The sequence below is a fragment of the Eleutherodactylus coqui genome, chromosome 3 (assembly GCF_035609145.1).
Source record: "Eleutherodactylus coqui strain aEleCoq1 chromosome 3, aEleCoq1.hap1, whole genome shotgun sequence".
In the NCBI taxonomy this organism is placed as follows: domain Eukaryota; kingdom Metazoa; phylum Chordata; class Amphibia; order Anura; family Eleutherodactylidae; genus Eleutherodactylus; species Eleutherodactylus coqui.
Window position 1 is genome coordinate 5,053,435 of NC_089839.1, and position 17,670 is coordinate 5,071,104.

General features: G+C 42.7%; 1 protein-coding gene across 1 annotated transcript in view; it reads right to left on the reverse strand.

Moving 5' to 3' along the window:
- The window catches only part of USH2A (usherin), a 903,954-nt gene that overhangs the window by 697,018 nt on the left and 189,266 nt on the right, over positions 1-17,670 (reverse strand). The window contains exons 15-19 of the mRNA XM_066594449.1: positions 17,358-17,516; positions 15,136-15,246; positions 5,242-5,736; positions 1,435-1,689; positions 132-304 (exon numbers count right to left, since the gene is read on the reverse strand). Of these exons, the coding sequence (XP_066450546.1) occupies positions 132-304; positions 1,435-1,689; positions 5,242-5,736; positions 15,136-15,246; positions 17,358-17,516 (1,193 nt within the window). The remainder of the gene's footprint in view (positions 1-131; positions 305-1,434; positions 1,690-5,241; positions 5,737-15,135; positions 15,247-17,357; positions 17,517-17,670) is intronic.

The following is a 17,670-nucleotide window of genomic DNA, read 5'->3' on the forward strand; positions in this document are numbered from 1 at the left end:
CGGTACCCACCGTGTATCGAGCAGGATCGGCTGTTGACCCCCCCCTTATAAACAAACTCTGACACTGGAGGCGTACTTGTACTCCCAACAGCTTCAAGAGGTTAATGTTTGCTACATCTCGGTGATTGTACCTCAGAAGCCGCTTTACTTGTATCTGTTGTTTCCTCCTCATCCGCGGACACCATGTTGACAGTGTAGCCAGTAACGTCTCCTCTTGCTACATTGTTGCCCGGCTTCTCCCAAGTCACACTCACAGAGCTTGATGAAAGCGGAACCACAGAGGGAGATGGCATGAACAGCGGCTCTGAGAATGGATAGTTAGTGCAAAGTGTTAGTATTCTGGGGGGGTTATGTACCGGAGTAGGAAAGTGTGAAGGAGGCTAATGCTTCGGACAATCCCTTTGGTTAGAGGGGTCCCCAACAGTAAACTAATCACAGGCTGTCCTACGGTTTAGATCCCTAAAGAACAGTTCTAATGTGTGGGGGATTAGACAAAGCTTCCATTCGCCTGCAGCGCCTCCACTGGAGGAATGAGGCTTTACAGACATCTCAATGAAATGAATTTCCAATAAAGCAAATTTAAAATTCTCCACTTAGACCTTAAAAACCTGTAAAGACCTTTTAATTCTCACAGGTCATATACAACTGTACCCAGTCTAGACTCCTAGTAATATCATTTATATATACTCAGATAGATATGAGATAGATAGATAGATAGATATGAGATGGATGGATGGATAGATAGATAGATAGGAGATAGATAGATAGATAGATAGATAGATAGATAGATAGATAGATAGATAGGAGATAGATAGATAGGAGATAGATAGATAGATAGATATGAGATAGATAGACATGGAATAAATAGATAGATAGATATGAGATAGATAGATAGATAGATATGAGATAGATAGATAGATAGATATGAGATAGATAGATAGATAGATATGAGATAGATAGATAGATAGATATGAGATAGATAGATAGATAGATATGAGATAGATAGATAGATAGATATGAGATAGATAGACATGGAATAAATAGATAGGTAGATAGGAGATAGATAGATAGATAGATAGATAGATAGATAGATAGATAGATAGATAGATAGATAGATATGAGATAGATAGATAGATAGGAGATAGATACATAGATAGATATGAGATATAGATAGATATGAGATAGATAGATAGATGGATAGATAGGAGATAGGAGATAGATAGATAGGTAGATAGATATGAGATAGATAGATAGATGGATAGATAGATAGGAGATAGATATGTAGATAGATAGATAGATAGATAGGAGAGAGAGAGAGATAGATAGATAGATATGGGATAGATCGATCGATAGATATGAGATAGATATATAGATAGATAGGAGATAGATAGATAGATAGATAGATAGATAGATAGATAGGATGGATATTCTCACCTGATTCTGCTGTTTTAGCCATCACCCATTCTGAAGTGACGCTACCAGCCATGTTAGTGGTCACAATGCAGAACTCATATTCTGTATTTGGTTCCAGGTTCGTAATTACCGCGTGATTTACTGGTGGCATCAATGCGTTTTCATTCTCCGATTCCACCACTGGTTGGGGGTTAAGCCATCCACTTGCATGGAAAACTCGCCTTTCCATAGTGTGGTGTAGCTCCCTCATATACAGCTCGTGCCTTATAACGACTCCTAGAGAAAGGAAAGGATCGCTGATTCCCGGAAATAACATTAGGGGTTCTATAGCGTAATAATTAGTGCCGAAGAGTAAACAATTGGAAGAACACCCAACGTTCTGCTGGCGGAGAGCAGACTGTACTCAAGTATCTCAGACCTGAATCCCCAATGAAATCCATAGGTGCATCAGAAAACGGAATGCACTCGCAAGGCAGAAGTGGTTTTTTCATGCAGACCTTAACTTTAATAAGCGCTTTGTTTCCCGTGATTTGTGACTTTAGTGACATCAGTTTGGCCTCCTTCAGTTTGTATTTTGACCTGCATGAAAAAAATGCAACCCCAGGAAAAAAAAACCCACTAATTTTACAGTCATGGTAAGTGCGAATACAGAAGATACCCAACATAGTTAAACCATTGAGACTTGTGTGAAGTGACAGGATAATAGTGGCTCCAGTCGTGGCCACAATAGTAAGTGACCCCCACAGTGGACCCAGGATTAATAGAGGCCCGAGTAGCAATAGCTACTCCAGTAGTGGCCCCAATAGTAATTACCCCTTAATGACCGCAGTTGTAATCATGACCCCATTAATGGCCCCAGTAGTAATAGTGACCCCATTAATGGCACGAACATTAACCGTAACCCCATAAATGGCCCCAGTAGTAATAGTGATCCCATTAATGGCACCAACATTAACCGTAACACCATAAATGGCCCCAGTAGTAATCATGACCCCATAAATGACACCAGTAGTAATAGTGACCATATTGCTAATAGTGACTGTGATAATGACCCCCAGAGTAGTTCCTGTAGTAATAATGACCCCCGGAGTGACTCCTGTAGTATTAGTGCCCTGCAGTGGACCTCCAACCAGGCAGCAACACAACAAACATTTCTGTAGCTCAGGTATGGCAACCACTGCTGCTGTCATTGGGCTGTGACTTCTGCCAACTCCCCTTCCATCATTTGCACTGCATACAGGAACTCAGATGCTGGGGGCAGAGGTCAGGGGTCACAGACTAATGACAGTGATGGAGTGGAGCTACAGACCCAGTGAGTGAAATGCTTGTCAGGTTGCTGCTCGGCCGACTCACAGCAGGCAATCCGCCGCCGCCGCCCCTGCAGCCTGCCGCCGCAAGCTAGGGCTGACCCTAGTGAAGTCATTAATGTGAAGTAATACTCTAGAATTGATATGTTATATAACAAAAGTGTCACGTGTGACAAGCGGATCACAAGATGCACATAGACCGCGTACTGAAGCAGAGAGGAAAACTGATTAATGGGAAATGCATAATATGATATTATTCTCCTGTGTCATCAGTAACTATTCTGGAAGTGTAGATTATCTGTCCTAAAACAATCTTAATTAGCATTGATCGTCGCACTAAAAATAATTGTCCTTGACAATGAGGCAAAAAAAAGAAAACAACCATATCATTATAAAGCTTTCTGGTATGGAAATAAATGCCACCATAAGCAAAGGCGAAGAGGAGTCTCCCCGAGGGTCTCCGGCACCGAAACCTTTGCGGGAACCAAAATAAATCAACGACTCATTTATCTGTAAAAAGAGCCTAAATCAGGTCTTCTCGATCAATTATGGTTAAAAGTAAAAATGGTAAATTAAGAGAGATGGTGGAGGGGTAGCAGTAGTACGGGGGAGGGGGGGGGCACATTATAACCAACGCGTGGACCTCACACGGCTTCTCTTCTTCTGTTCTTCAGCGCTCGGCATTTTTTTGACTGTTCCACTTTTATATTTGCAGAAGTTGTATTCATTTGATACTTTACAGCAGTTTCCACGACTCGCTGACAGAGGTCCCCTTTAAGGGTGCGTTCACATGTCGGCAATTTACTGTGGATTCTGTTGCAGATTTTGGTGCAGATTTAACCCCTTCTACTGCATTCAAATTAAAGGGATGAGATCCACTGCAGATATGCAACAAAATTTGCAACAACAAATCAGCAGATGTGAACACAGCCTAATGTTCTCATGCACACAGCAAAGTCTGCACCATCGTACATGGAATCCATATGACTGTGGGATGATGCTACAGGCGCTCCATGTATAACGCTGAACAGCAGTGTGTAAGAGAGGAGAATGCACATATGATATGAGATGCCGGTCAGATGACCAAAGCAAACTAACAGCACAGGCCTAATAGTCACAGTGATGTCACAGTGCAGAGATAATACACACAGTGATGTCACAGTACAGGGATAATACACACAGTGATGTCACAGTACAGGGATAATACACACAGTGATGTCACAGTACAGAGATAATACACACAGTGATGTCACAGCACAGGGATAATACACAGTGATGTCACAGTGCAGAGATAATACACACAGTGATGTCACAGTGCATAAATAATACCCAAAGTGATGTCACAGTACAGGGATAATACACATAGTGACGTCACAGTACATGGATAATACACACAGTGATGTCACAGTACAGGGATAATACACAGTGATGTCACAGTACAGGGATAATACACAGTGATCTAACAATACAGGGATAACACACACAGTGATGTCACAGTACAGGGATAATACACACAGTGATGTCACAGTACAGGGATAATACACAGTGATGTCACAGTACAGCGATAATATACACAGTGATGTCACAGTACAGCGATAATATACACAGTGATGTCACAGTACAGCGATAATATACACAGTGATGTCACAGTACAGGGATAATACACACAGTGGTGTCACAGTACAGAGATAATAATCACAGTAATGTCACATTAAAGAGATAATACACACAGTGATATCACAGTACAGAGATAATACACCCAGTGATGTCACAGTACTGAGAGAATACACACAGTGATGTCACAGTACAGCGATAATATACACAGTGATGTCACAGTGCAGAGATAATGCACACAGTGACGTCAGAGTACAGAAATAAAACACACTGTGATGTCACTGTACAGAGATAATACACAAAGTGAATCTACCTCACCTCCGTGTGTATATACTGAGGAGAATCTACCTCACCTCTGTGTGTATATACTGAGGAGAATCTACCTCACCCTCCATGTGTATATACTGAGGAGAATCTACCTCACCTCTGTGTGTATATACTGAGGAGAATCTACCTCACCTCTGTGTGTATATACTGAGGAGAATCTACCTCACCCTCCATGTGTATATACTGAGGAGAATCTACCTCACCTCTATGTGTATATACTGAGGAGAATCTACCTCACCTCTATGTGTATATACTGAGGAGAATCTACCTCCCCTCTATGTGTATATACTGAGGAGAATCTACCTCCCCTCTATGTGTATATACTGAGGAGAATCTACCTCACCTGTATGTGTATATATTGAGGGGAATCTACCTCCCCTCTATGTGTATATACTGAGGATAATCTACCCCACCTCTATGTGTATATACTGAGGACAATCTACCTCACCTCTATGTGTATATACTGAGGAGAATATAACTGACCTTTTGTGCATATACTGAAAGGCTGTAAAGTACAAATTAACTCGGGTGGATCCGGGTATATCAGCTAGTCAATACATATTAATGTAGGAGGACTCACCATTTGGATGTAGCGGTGGTGACCATTGCAGGTGAAGTTCTGTACAGCTGGAATAGTAGACCATTGGTGGACTTTGACCGGTAGGCGGCGCTTGAGCAGTAACCACTGTGATCGGCAAACTGTGTAGGCAGCCGTCAGAATTACAAGCGTGAACTGAAAAATTATATTTGGTGAAGGGCTTTAAATTGTGAACAGTGACCTGGGTATCGAGGCCCTCGTAAGCGATACTTGTCTCCAGTGAGCCTTGTGATGTGAACGTTAGTCTGAATGCCTCCACAGGCCCAAGGACATCCGGAGTAATAGTCCAATTCATTGAAGCAGAATACCGGCCCACCGGATACACTAAGCTTAATTCTATTTCTCCAGACGGCGGCCCGGCTCTTGTTTGGTAGGTCACATTAGTACTGCTGACAGATCCATGTACATTTCTCGCACTGACCTGGTAAGTGTAGGTGGTATACGGCTGAAGAGCGTTATCCGTGTAGCTCTGTATATCTAAAGCGAAGACATAAACATATTAAGGAGGTCATGCTTAGCTTTGACCACAAATGAACAATTTGGCAAAAAAGTTTATGTGCAAAGGTTTCGTGTTTTTGAGTGGAGTGGGGCATTTGCCACTGGGCATCAACAAGTCATTCTGCCTTGGCCAAGGTATTTAGATAAGGGGCTATGGCACCAACCTGAGTCTTTGGGTGAAGGAAGGTCTAGCTATGACTCCGAAGGGTACCTCTGTACCCAGAGGTGCCCCAAGCCTTCAGGCTGCCTGGGGCAAAGTGTGAATGGCAACTCCCTGCCTAACCCCACTTCCCTGCTTTTATAGGCATTGAAAGTCCCAATACACAATGAGACTCCTTAGTGGCCTCAGTAGTATTAGTGCCTCTGTTAGCAGCTCCAGTAGTAATAGTGTTCCCTATAGTGGCCCTAGTAGTAATAGTGGCCCTCGTAATTGTATCCCCCCATAGTGACCCCAGTTATAATAAGATTTTTGTCTTGAATCCTTGGCTCCTCCTTCCATGTTGATAGAAGAAGGTGAAGAACACTTATCCGCACCATCTGATCTGCCACATATGACCAATTTTATATTTTTGGAGATACATGTAAACATTTTTTCAATGTTTCATGTCCGGTCTAGAAAGTGTTTGAGGGAAGTAAGAGGTGGGGAGCAGAGGTGGTAGAGGCCCCTCAATAATTTTCTTCCTAAGACGGGCCTTTCTCATTACCGAAAGTGATGGCACCTCACTTGAACATGCATTTACTTTCTGGTGTGTGGGGTTCCAATTGATAGAACACCCATTGATCCTGAGAATGAAGGAGCCAGCTGGTTTAGTGAAGGGGGTTCAGATGCAGTGCCCTACTGGTGATGTCAATGCAGGAAACAAGTGTGAATGGGTCAAAGCTCTTTGGCCCATTGATTCTCAGGATTGGTGGGTTCCTATTGGTTGTACCTCCGTGGCTTGGAAAGTAAAAGCATGTCATAGCCATGTGTCATTACTTTCTGATTCAGGAGGGGTACTGTTTCTACTTGTCATTGCATCGCATGTGTTGTTCCACATGATCCGGATTGGAAGATGCCGAGGCAGAGAGAGCGTGATGGAGGTGAGCTTTTACTATTGCATTGCTGGGGCTCAGTGGGACCTTATTAATCGTTCACAGGGCACAGTGAGGTCTATAAATGACTTGAGGCACAGTGAGACTTATAAATTACTAAGATGGCATGGTGGGATCTATAAATTACCAACAATAACTATAAATGACATCATAGTAAGGTCTATAAATTACTAAGGGGGAACAATGAGGTCTATAAATTATTACTAGGGGGGCATAGCCATGTCTATAAATTACTAAGGGGGGAACAATGAGGATTATAAATTACTAACATGGCACACGGGGTCCTATAAATTACTAAGGGGTAACAATGAGGACTATAAATAACTAAGGGAGCATAGCCAAGGCTGATAAATTTGTAAGGGAGCATAGTGGAACCTATAAATTAATAAGGGGTCACATCAGGACATAAAATTACTGGCAGGGCTATAAAGCTACTAAGAGGGCACAGTGGAGCTTATAAATGACTAATGGGGGCATAGTTGGGCCTATATTTTACTAATCGGGCACAGAGGGGCTATAAATTACTAAGGGGGCATAGTGGGGCCTATATATTATTAAGGGGGTACCCTGACGCTGTAAATTACTACAGGGGCAAAGTGGGGCCTATATTTTACTAAAGGGGCACAGAGGGGCTATAAATTACTATGGGGACATAGTGGGGCCTATATATTATTAAGGGGGTACCGTGGGACTATAAATTACTACAGGGGCAAAGTGGGGCCTATAAATTACTAATGGGGCACAGTGGAACTACAAATTACTATGGGGGCACAATGGGGATTATAAAGGGGACACAGTGGAACTATACATTACTAAGGAGGCATAGTCAAGCCTATAAATTTGTAAGCGGGCATAGCAGGGCCTATAATTTAAGGGAGCAGAACAGGGCTATAAACTACTAAGGGGGCAGAGTGGGGCCCATAAATTACTAAGGTACTGGGGACAGGAAAAGTATCCAGTCGAGGGCACTGTCCAATAGAGTGGCGCTGTTGGCTCCCTTGTAGAACGTAAACCGCTAATCATATTTTGGTGCCCCAAATCATTGAAAATTTTTGGTCTGTAAACTTTTTGCAGTGATAATCCAGCAGCCACCAGAAGCCGATGTGAAGGAAAGTCATGAAAAAACAAGCCGATGGCACAGACTCAACAGCCTCGAACACCTACTTAAAATGAGCCAGCAAAACAGATATTCCATTCAAATTTTGTAAAAGCATGTAAGCAGATTAACAGCTCACCTTCCTAACCTTCCCCACCACTGGATTTAGATTAATTAAATTAACAAGTAATGCTCGACTTATATCTGAAATCTGTTACAGCGTAAGTAGAAGCTTTACCCAGTGGTTAAAGACCATTACGTCTATTACATTTGATACCATTTTTCAATCTATACCATTTAACAGGATTTGCATTTACCATTCTTTCTCTCTCCATGAACTCCTGCCCTGTTTTTAGGCCATTTATGGTAATTAACAGTATACTGGAGATGCACACATAGATCCATTGCAAAAAGTAGAAAAAAATTAACTTGAATTGTGTAGTAGATTGGCTGCCGATGGTAAGAACATAGACCTTCATGGGCTGCTGTTGGTAAGGACATAGACCTTCATGGGCTGCCGATGGTAAGAACATAGACCTTCATGGGCTGCTATTGGTAAGGACATAGACCTTCATGGGCTGCCGATGGTGAGGACATAGACCTTCATGGGCTGCCGATGGTGAGCACATAGACCTTCATGGGCTGCCAATGGTAAGGACATAGACCTTCATGGGCTGCCGATGGTGAGGACATAGACCTTCATGGGCTGCCGATGGTGAGGACAAAGACCTTCATGGGCATCAATAGTTACAACTTGGGGCATATTGGAGCACGGGTATCATTACTGCATTAGTGCCACAAGATGTATGTGTTTTTGAGTAACTGTAATGAATGGGGTGTTAATGGAACTACAAAGCTGTCCTATAGCCTCATTAGGCTTTCAGGAACATAAAGAGTACCGATCACATTTGGACCAAACAGCAGTAGGAAAACTGCATACAGAAATTATTCTCTCCTATGTGGTCAACAGAAGCAGAGAATTCTTGCATACATTCTTCCCTCTATTCTTCCCTCTATTATTGTCACTTGTATAGTCCTGACTATCTTGTTTCCAGCAGTACAACGGACCTGAGAGAATAGTTAATAGTTTCTACACAAATGCACAGAGCATGGGAAACAAACAAGGAGAATTGGAGCTCCTAACACAGGAAGAGAAATATGATGTCATCGGCATCCCGGAAACTTGGTGGGATGATACACATGATTGGGATACAAGGCTTGAAGGATACAATGTATTTATAAGGAACAGACCTAATAAAAGGGGGGGGGAGGTGTTGTGTTGTATGTTAGGAAAACATTAATCTCCACAGAGATTCAAGCTTGAGAGCTGGGAGTTCTGTAGAAACTGTAAAAAAAAGGGGGGGATCTGCTATCTTGGCCCTAATTCTGACCAACAGGGAGGGAATGGTTGAGGAAGTAAGGGTGGCTGGGACCTTAGGAGGCAGTGATCATGATATCCTGAATGTTGGATAACAAGGGGAGGAAGACCTGAGAAGACTCAGACCTCAAGGTTTGAATAAATGGTATGGAGTGCGCCACAAGGTCCGTTTCTCAAAAGTCCCTTAGTCACCAATATCTAATCCCTTGAGGATAGGGAGAGCTGCAGGATATACCGAGGGTTTCTCTTACACAGAGAGCCCCCCTAGGAAAAGAAAACAATGTATTGTTAGGGAAAAATTCTTTGACTTGAAAAAGGTGCGATTGTCTGGGAACCAAAACACGTTGTCTTCTCTGCATTAAAGTACTGAAACTCATGTTCAGTGTACTTTCCTGGGGAAACGTTGGAGTCATCACTTTAAGGAGGAGGATTCTGGACATCATACCCCCTCCTATTAAGTAAGTGTCTGTTTGATGTCAATCACGTATCCATGAGACAGATTGCACTATATTCTTTATAGCACTATATCCGGTAGCGCAGGAATTTTTTCCTAACAAGACCTCAAGGTTGGATTTCAGGAAGGCAGATTTTAATGGACTCAGAAAGAGGAAGAATCCAATGGTGGGATGTTCTTAAGGACAGAAATGTCGAAGAAGGTTGGGAAATATTCCAAAATGAGATTCTCAAAGCACAATCGTTACCAATCCCTAAAAGAAGGAAGAATGGGAAGCATTTAAAGAGACCCGGATGGATGAACACAGAACTTGTACACATGTTAGAGGAAGAAATAGATGTTTATTAAATGGAAAGGGGGAATATCTAAAGAAGAATACAATGGGGTCTGCAGAAACTGTAGGGATAGTGTCAGAAAAGCTAAAGCTGATAATGAATTGAGGCTTGTAACAGAGGCCAAAAGCAATAAAGAAGGATTTGGGGGGTCAAAAAATCAACTGATCTTTCCTGTGCTATTAGGGAATAAAAGAATGCAGGCAAGTCTCAAGGTCCAGATGAATTACATCCAAGGATACAAAAGGAAGCAGCAGAGGTAATTGCTGAACCACTTGCCATAATCTATGAAAATTTCTAGAGAATAGAAGAAGTCCCAGAAGATTAGAGAAGGGCAAATCTTGTCCCTATCTTAAAAAAGGGAAGAAGGTGGATCCAGGAAACTACAGGCCTGTGAGCCTGACTTCTACATCAGGAATGATCTTTGAATGAATTATTAAACAGCATGTATGCAAGTACTTGGATACAAAATGGAGTAATTAACCAGAGCCAGCATGGGTTTGTAACAAACAAGTCATGCCAAACAAATCTAATTTCCTTCTATGACAGAATCACCGACTGGGTTGACCAGAGAAATGCGGTGGATATAGTATATCTTGACTTTAGTAAAGCATTTGACAAAATATCTCAAACCATTCTTATTGAAAAAATGACCAAATATGGGATTGACAACGCAACTGTTAGGTGGATTCAAAACTGGCTGAGTGATCGTACTCAAAGAGTGGTCATAAATGGCTGCACATCCAAGTGGAAGAATGTATCAATTGGGGAACCACAAGGCTCTGTCCTGGGTCCAGTGTTGGTCAACATTTTTGAGGAAATTGAGGGGAAACTGGTCAAATTTGCACCATGCATCAAAGCTCTGCGGAATATTTTGGCGCTATACAAATAAAAATTATTCAGTCAGATTCTATCATGCAGGCTACCCCATCAGTAACTCAAGATGAAGATGTGATCCGTCCTCCATCCCTCCATTTTGTCATCTCCATGCAGATCTTATTTGGGAGCCAAAAAATACAATGCTCTGCTATGTTAGATTCGGGAGCAGGAGGGAATTTTATGGACTTAAAATCTAGCAACATTCTAAGTAAAACTAATCCCATGCCAATTGATATGGAAACTGTGGATGGATCACCTTTATCCTCAGGGCCCGTAACTCAGGAGACAAGTGAACTGGAAATCTGTATTGAATCTAATCACCATGAAACAATTAGTTCTCATCTCATTTCTTTTCCTTAATTTCCAGGTATTCTAGGAATCCCTTGGTTTTCTACCCATAATCCTTCAATCAACTGGCGTTCAAGGACTATTACCTTCCCTTTAGAGTATTCTAGGAAAAATTGTCAGATGACCCTGCCCACCGCCAATATACGCAAGTCTCAGAGGATTGTCATCAGAATTGGGAGAAGATGCTATTTCAGTACCAGCAATTCATTGATGTCGGCAGCAAGAAAAAAGCCGATCAACTACCCCCTCATTGGCCATATGATTGCCCAATAGATTTGCTTCCTGGAACAAGCATTTCTTTTGGGCGAATTTTCAATCTTTCCAAACCAGAGTTAAAAGTACTCAAAGAATATTTGGATGAAAATTTAAAGAAAGGCTTCATTCGACTTCCTACATCCCCAGCTGGGACACCCTTGTTCTTTGTAGAGAAGAAGGACTCAACCTTGCGACCATGTGTTGATTACAGGGAACTAAAGAAAAATGACTATGAAAAATCGCTACCCTTCCCCCTAATCCCAGAATTGCTGGAAAGACTTCGTTCGGCCAAGATTTTTTTCAAACTGGATCTAAAGGAGTCTATCATCTTATACAGATCCGCCCATGGGATGAGTGGAAAACTGCCTTTAGAACTAGATATGCGCATTCTGAATATCTGGTTATGCCTTTTGGCCTTTGCAATCCTCCTGTCACCTTTCAGCATTTCATTAATGATGTGCTTCAAGATCATTTTGTTGTTGCTTACCTCAATGATACTCTTACATTTTCTGACAGCTTGGAAGAACATTGCAGGCATGTCCGACTGGTCTTGGAACATATTCAAAAAAATCGTCTCTATATCAAACTAGAAAAATGTGAGTTTGAACAAACCCAGATGCAATTTCTTGGATATATCACCTCCCCAGATGGTTTGAGTATGGATCCCAGTAAAATTAAAGCTGTGGTTGATTGGCCGACTCCGAGAAACTTAAAAGATGTCCAATGCCTTATAGGATTTGCAAAGTTTTACACAAGATTCATAAATGACTTCTCAAAAATAAATCTTTACCTATCATCTCACTCACAAAGAAAACCAAAGCATATTTTTGGTCTTCAGAGGTGCAGGATGTTTTTGAAAAACTAAAGACTCTTTTCACTTTTGCATCAATACTGGTTGACCCAAATCCTGAATTACCTTTTGTTGTTTAAGTAGACACCTCCGACTTAGCTCAACGAGTCAGAGATAAAATGCAGCTGCATCCATGTGTGTTTTAGTCTCGTATCATGTTACCTGCAGAAAGAAACTATGACATTGGAAATAAAGAACTTTTAGCCATCAATGAGCCATCTTTTTCAAGGAGCCAATCATCCTGTAATACTCCTTACAGATGATAAGAATCTAGAATTTATCCATACAGCTAAGAGATTGTTGTCAAGGCAAGCATGAAGGGCCTTGTTCTTCTACATGCACCATTTTATCATTTCGTATTGGCCTGATCGAAGAAATGCAAGGCGGATGCCTTGTCCAGGATTTGTGCTGAATCGGAGGAGGAGTGTAACACAGACTGTACTATTCTGTCTTTCAAAAATTTCCTGGGATACGCATCTGTTAGATGTTCTACACTTATTTAAAAAAAAAGGAAAAAATGGGATATGTATAATTGGTAACATGATATGTATACCAAGGAGCATTGTAGATTCGTTAATTCTATGCATATACCTTATGTTATACAAAAAATGCTTGTATATTTGTTTGAAATCCCAAATAAAGACTAAATATTTAAAAATATCCTGGGTATCCTTGACTCAAAAGATCTCAGGGCTCGTACCAACAACCTCTTGCATTCCAGTCGGCATCTCTCTCTGCTAGGCTACTCAGGACTTGGACAGTTCCCTTGCTGAAAATCTAACCACTATTTCTGATTGCACTTCCTGTATAAGCCTAGCCCTGCCACTCCTTCAGTGCGTGATTATTGAGCTCCCAGCCTGTAATGAAGCTCCACTGCTGCCTGCTCCTCTGCTATTACAACCGTGACCACCTGCTAATGACCACTTAACTACGCTTCTTGCCTCATCATCTGTACTGCAACTGTGACCACCTGCTAATGACTGGCTTCCTCCCGACTACTCTCCAGTCCGGCTCGGTTTCTACACCTGGGCTCCAATCCAGTGTCGGTAAGACTTAACAAAAGAGTTCTTAACAAAATTTAAATAAAGGTATGAAAATGACTCTTTCGTCAATCATCCTTCTTAGACTGTGTGTTCCGGATTCTGTTTGACTCACAGTCCTTAAACGAGTCCATGGTTCTAAATTGCAGGCCATCTTGGGGTCATTAAATCTTTTGAACTACTGCTTCATTCATTTTGGTAGCCCAACTGCAAGAATGATGTAAAAAGCTTTGTCGCCTCTTGTAAAACATGTGCACAAAACAAGACATAAGAATCTCCTCCTTTGGGACTTCTTCAACCCCTTCCATCTAGGTCTTGGAGATCAATATCAATGGACTTTATTGTGGATCTCTCCCCTTCCAAAGAAATGACATCCTTGTGTAGTGGGCCACCTCACAAAAATGGCCAATTTTATTCCCATCAAAGGGATTCCCACAACTGAAAAACTGCAGAATCAATGATCAAGGAGATATTTAGGCTACATGGGATTCCCGATAACGTAGTTTCTGATAGAGGGGTTCAGTTTACATTAAGATTCTGGAAGAACGTCTGTTTGGCCCTAGTGATTACTATTAATTTGTCTTCTGCCTTTTATTCCCAGTCCAATGGCCAGACTGAAAGGACTAACCAGGCTTTGGAGAAATAACACCGCTGCTTTATATCCCATCTCCAGGATGATTGGGTGGACTACTTACCAACAGTGGAAATTGCCTGCAACAACTCCAAACATATTTCTACAGCTGAAAGCCCCTTTTATGCTAACCTTGGCATATACACAGTATTTATTCCTGACATTACTTGTAATACTGCTATTCCTGCTGTTACTCATAGGCTGACAACCTTACGGGACGTCCAAAAGACACTAATAGAGGTACTACAAGAGGCCCAAGAAAAGTACAAAAAAGCAGTGGATAAATACCACAAGGTATCTCCTACCTTTCAGGTGGGGGATAAAGTGTGGTAATGTAAAAAAATCTTAAAATGAATGTACCCTCTTCACAGTTTGGCCAGAAATTCATGGATCTGTTACAGATTGCTACAAAGATTGGCCAGCTTACCTTCCGGTTGAAATTTACTAACAACCTGAAAAAAAATCTGTTTTCCATGTATCACTACTAAAGCCATTCAAAGAGAATTACTTTCCCTGAAAACATCAACTTCCTCCTCCACCAATAATAGTCCAGGGTGAGGAGGAGTACCTTGTTGAAAAGATTCTGGATTCTAGGATTTTTAGCTGTAAACCACAATACCTAATCCAATGGAAAGGATATGTTCCAGAGGAGAGTTCCTAGGAGCTGGTCTCCAATGCTCATGCCCCCAGGCTCACAGGGAAGTTTCACCACAGATACCGGTAGAGTCGGCTCCTGGGATGTCCGGTGGCCATCCTGGAATGAGGGGACTAATGTTAGGACTTTACCCTGGGAGCTGCCGTGCCCCAGGTGGCACCTCTTCTAATTGAGCTATCAGTCCTCTGGATAGCTCCAATGCAAAACCTTGCCCTGGTTCCTTGCTCCTAGTTCCATGCTCCTGTGTTTACTGGACTAGCTCCACCCTGTGTTTTTCCTAATTAGTCTTTCTATATAAACCTGGCCCTGTCCCTCCCTCCTTGAGCGATTATTATGCTTCCAGCCTCTAGTCAAGATCCTCCACTCACCTGCTCCTCTTACAAAAGATAATTGCTCCCGTGTACTGACCTCTGGCTTGCCCAACTGCGCTACCTGCCCGTACCGCTTATGAGTAGGAACTCTGAACCAGAACTTTTTTCCTACAGTAAGTGGTCTGCAAATCATGTCCTACAAGGAACAGTTAAAGGATCTGGGAATGTTTAGCTTGCAGAAGAGAAGGCTGAGAGGAGACTTAATAGCCGTCTACAAATACCTGAAGGGCTGTCACAGTGCAGAGGGATCAGCCCTATTCTCATCTGTACAAGGAAAGACTAGAAGCAATGAGAGGAAACTAAAAGGAGGGAGACACAGATTACATATTAGACAGTGAGGGGGATCAATGAGTGGAACAGGTTACCACAGGAGGTGGGGAGTTCTCCTTCAGTGGAAGTGTTCAAACAAAGGCTGGACAGACATCTGGGATAATTTAGTGATCCTGCATTGAGCAGGGGGTTGGACCCGATGATCCCGGAGGTCCCTTGCAAGTTTACCATTCTATGATTAAATATCTGCCAGCCAATTGTTACAAGAACCATAGACATTATATATTTTTAAATATGTCTTGTCCAACAACCAGGGCCTCTACAATCAACAGTTATCACTGGATGAAGTTGTGGGTGAATCCACCTTTCTTCTGCAGTGGAAAAATAGTATTAAAGGGGTTGTCCCGCGGCAGCAAGTGGGTCTATACACTTCTGTATGGCCATATTAATGCACTTTGTAATGTACATTGTGCATTAATTATGAGCCATACAGAAGTTATAAAAAGTTTTATACTTACCTGCTCCGTTGCTGGCGTCCTCGTCTCCATGGTGCCGACTAATTTTCGCCCTCCGATGGCCAAATTAGCCGCGCTTGCGCAGTCCGGGTCTTCTTCTTTTCTGAATGGGGCTCCGTGTAGCTCCGTGTAGCTCCGCCCCGTCACGTGCCGATTCCAGCCAATCAGGAGGCTGGAATCGGCAATGGACCGCACAGAAGCCCTGCGGTCCATGGAGACAGAGGATCCCGGCGGCCATCTTCAGCAGGTGAGTATGAAGACGCCGGACCGCCGGGATTCAGGTAAGCGCTGTGTGGGTTGTTTTTTTAACCCCTGCATCGGGGTTGTCTCGCGCCGAACGGGGGGGGGGTTAAAAAAAAAAAAAACCCGTTTCGGCGCGGGACAACCCCTTTAAATTGTACTCAAGACCGCAATTTCCCCTTATCGGTAATAGAAGGAACAGGGCTGGCCTTAGGTTATATGGCACCCTATGCAAAATTTTTCTTGGCTCTGATAGGCAGTCTGCCTATATTCAGCTCCTGCAGAAAGATAGCAGCATACCCAGAGCAGAACAGCTCAGTGAATGAATACTGTACCAGGACCAAGCTCAGTATATAAATACATAGCATAGGTACAGTACTAGAACCAAGCTCATAACAAATACAACACCAGAACCAAACTCATCAGAACAAAGCTCATAACAACTAAATATCATAACTATGTGATTGCATTGTGGGGGAACAATGGACTGACAGCAGTGAAGGGGAGACAGAGCCATGAGGAGGAGGATTCATGTAGCTCCACACAGAGGAATGAGATCATCTGGCCAGGCAGGCCAAAGGGGAGCGATCGCCCCAGTCTACTTCCAACAAGTGCCCCCCCACACACACACACACACTGGCGTGTGACCTAACAGGAAATATGGAAATAGACTGTCTTTATGGAGTAGCCTATAAAATGACCCAAAAATGATTTGGAATGTTGATAATCCTTAAAGGGGTATTTAAAGGACCTGATGACTGTGCAAGAAAACTCCTAGAAACATAGATGTTATCAGGCCTTGTGAAGGAGCTGCCGATCACCCAACAGGCAAATTCCTGTTCATCGGATAATCACGTCTCTCATGCTGCACCAAAAACAATTGTTGTCAGCAGCACATCTCCCCGTGTAAATGAGGGGTGTGCTGCCTACAACGATGAAACTCAAGGAGAGATGATGAGCGTATGAATGATTGATCATCCTCAGCAGAGTTTGATCATCGTCACAACCATAGCTATAAATGCAAAAGGACCCTTAGGCATTGGAAAGCATAAGACCGATGTATAAACCCTTAAAGTGCGGTCTTTGTTTTTCAAGTGTGCAACCCAATTCCTACAATGAGCCGACTGTGAAATAACCTGCGGTGCGCGGAGGTGTTCAGTCTGCCATCAGTGAGGACCAGCCGGCACTACTTACTGTATGGGTAGTAGTCAGTGGTGTGATAGATCCCACGGCCATCTCTGTAGAGCACATAGTCAATCCGGTTGGTATTTGGGGAGTCGGGTGGACCCCAGGTAAGCCTTATAGCGGTGCTGCTGGCAGCATGTCCCCTCGGAGGCGGCTGCTGGGAAGGAGCTGCAAAGATGGAAATACATATTTTACTGAAAGCAGCACAGAGACCCGAGGAATATCACAAACTAAACCAGAGGAGCGATGTGCTGAGAAATGCAGTGCAATACCTCGATGTGCTAAGAAATGCAGTGCAATACCTCGATGTGCTAAGAAATGC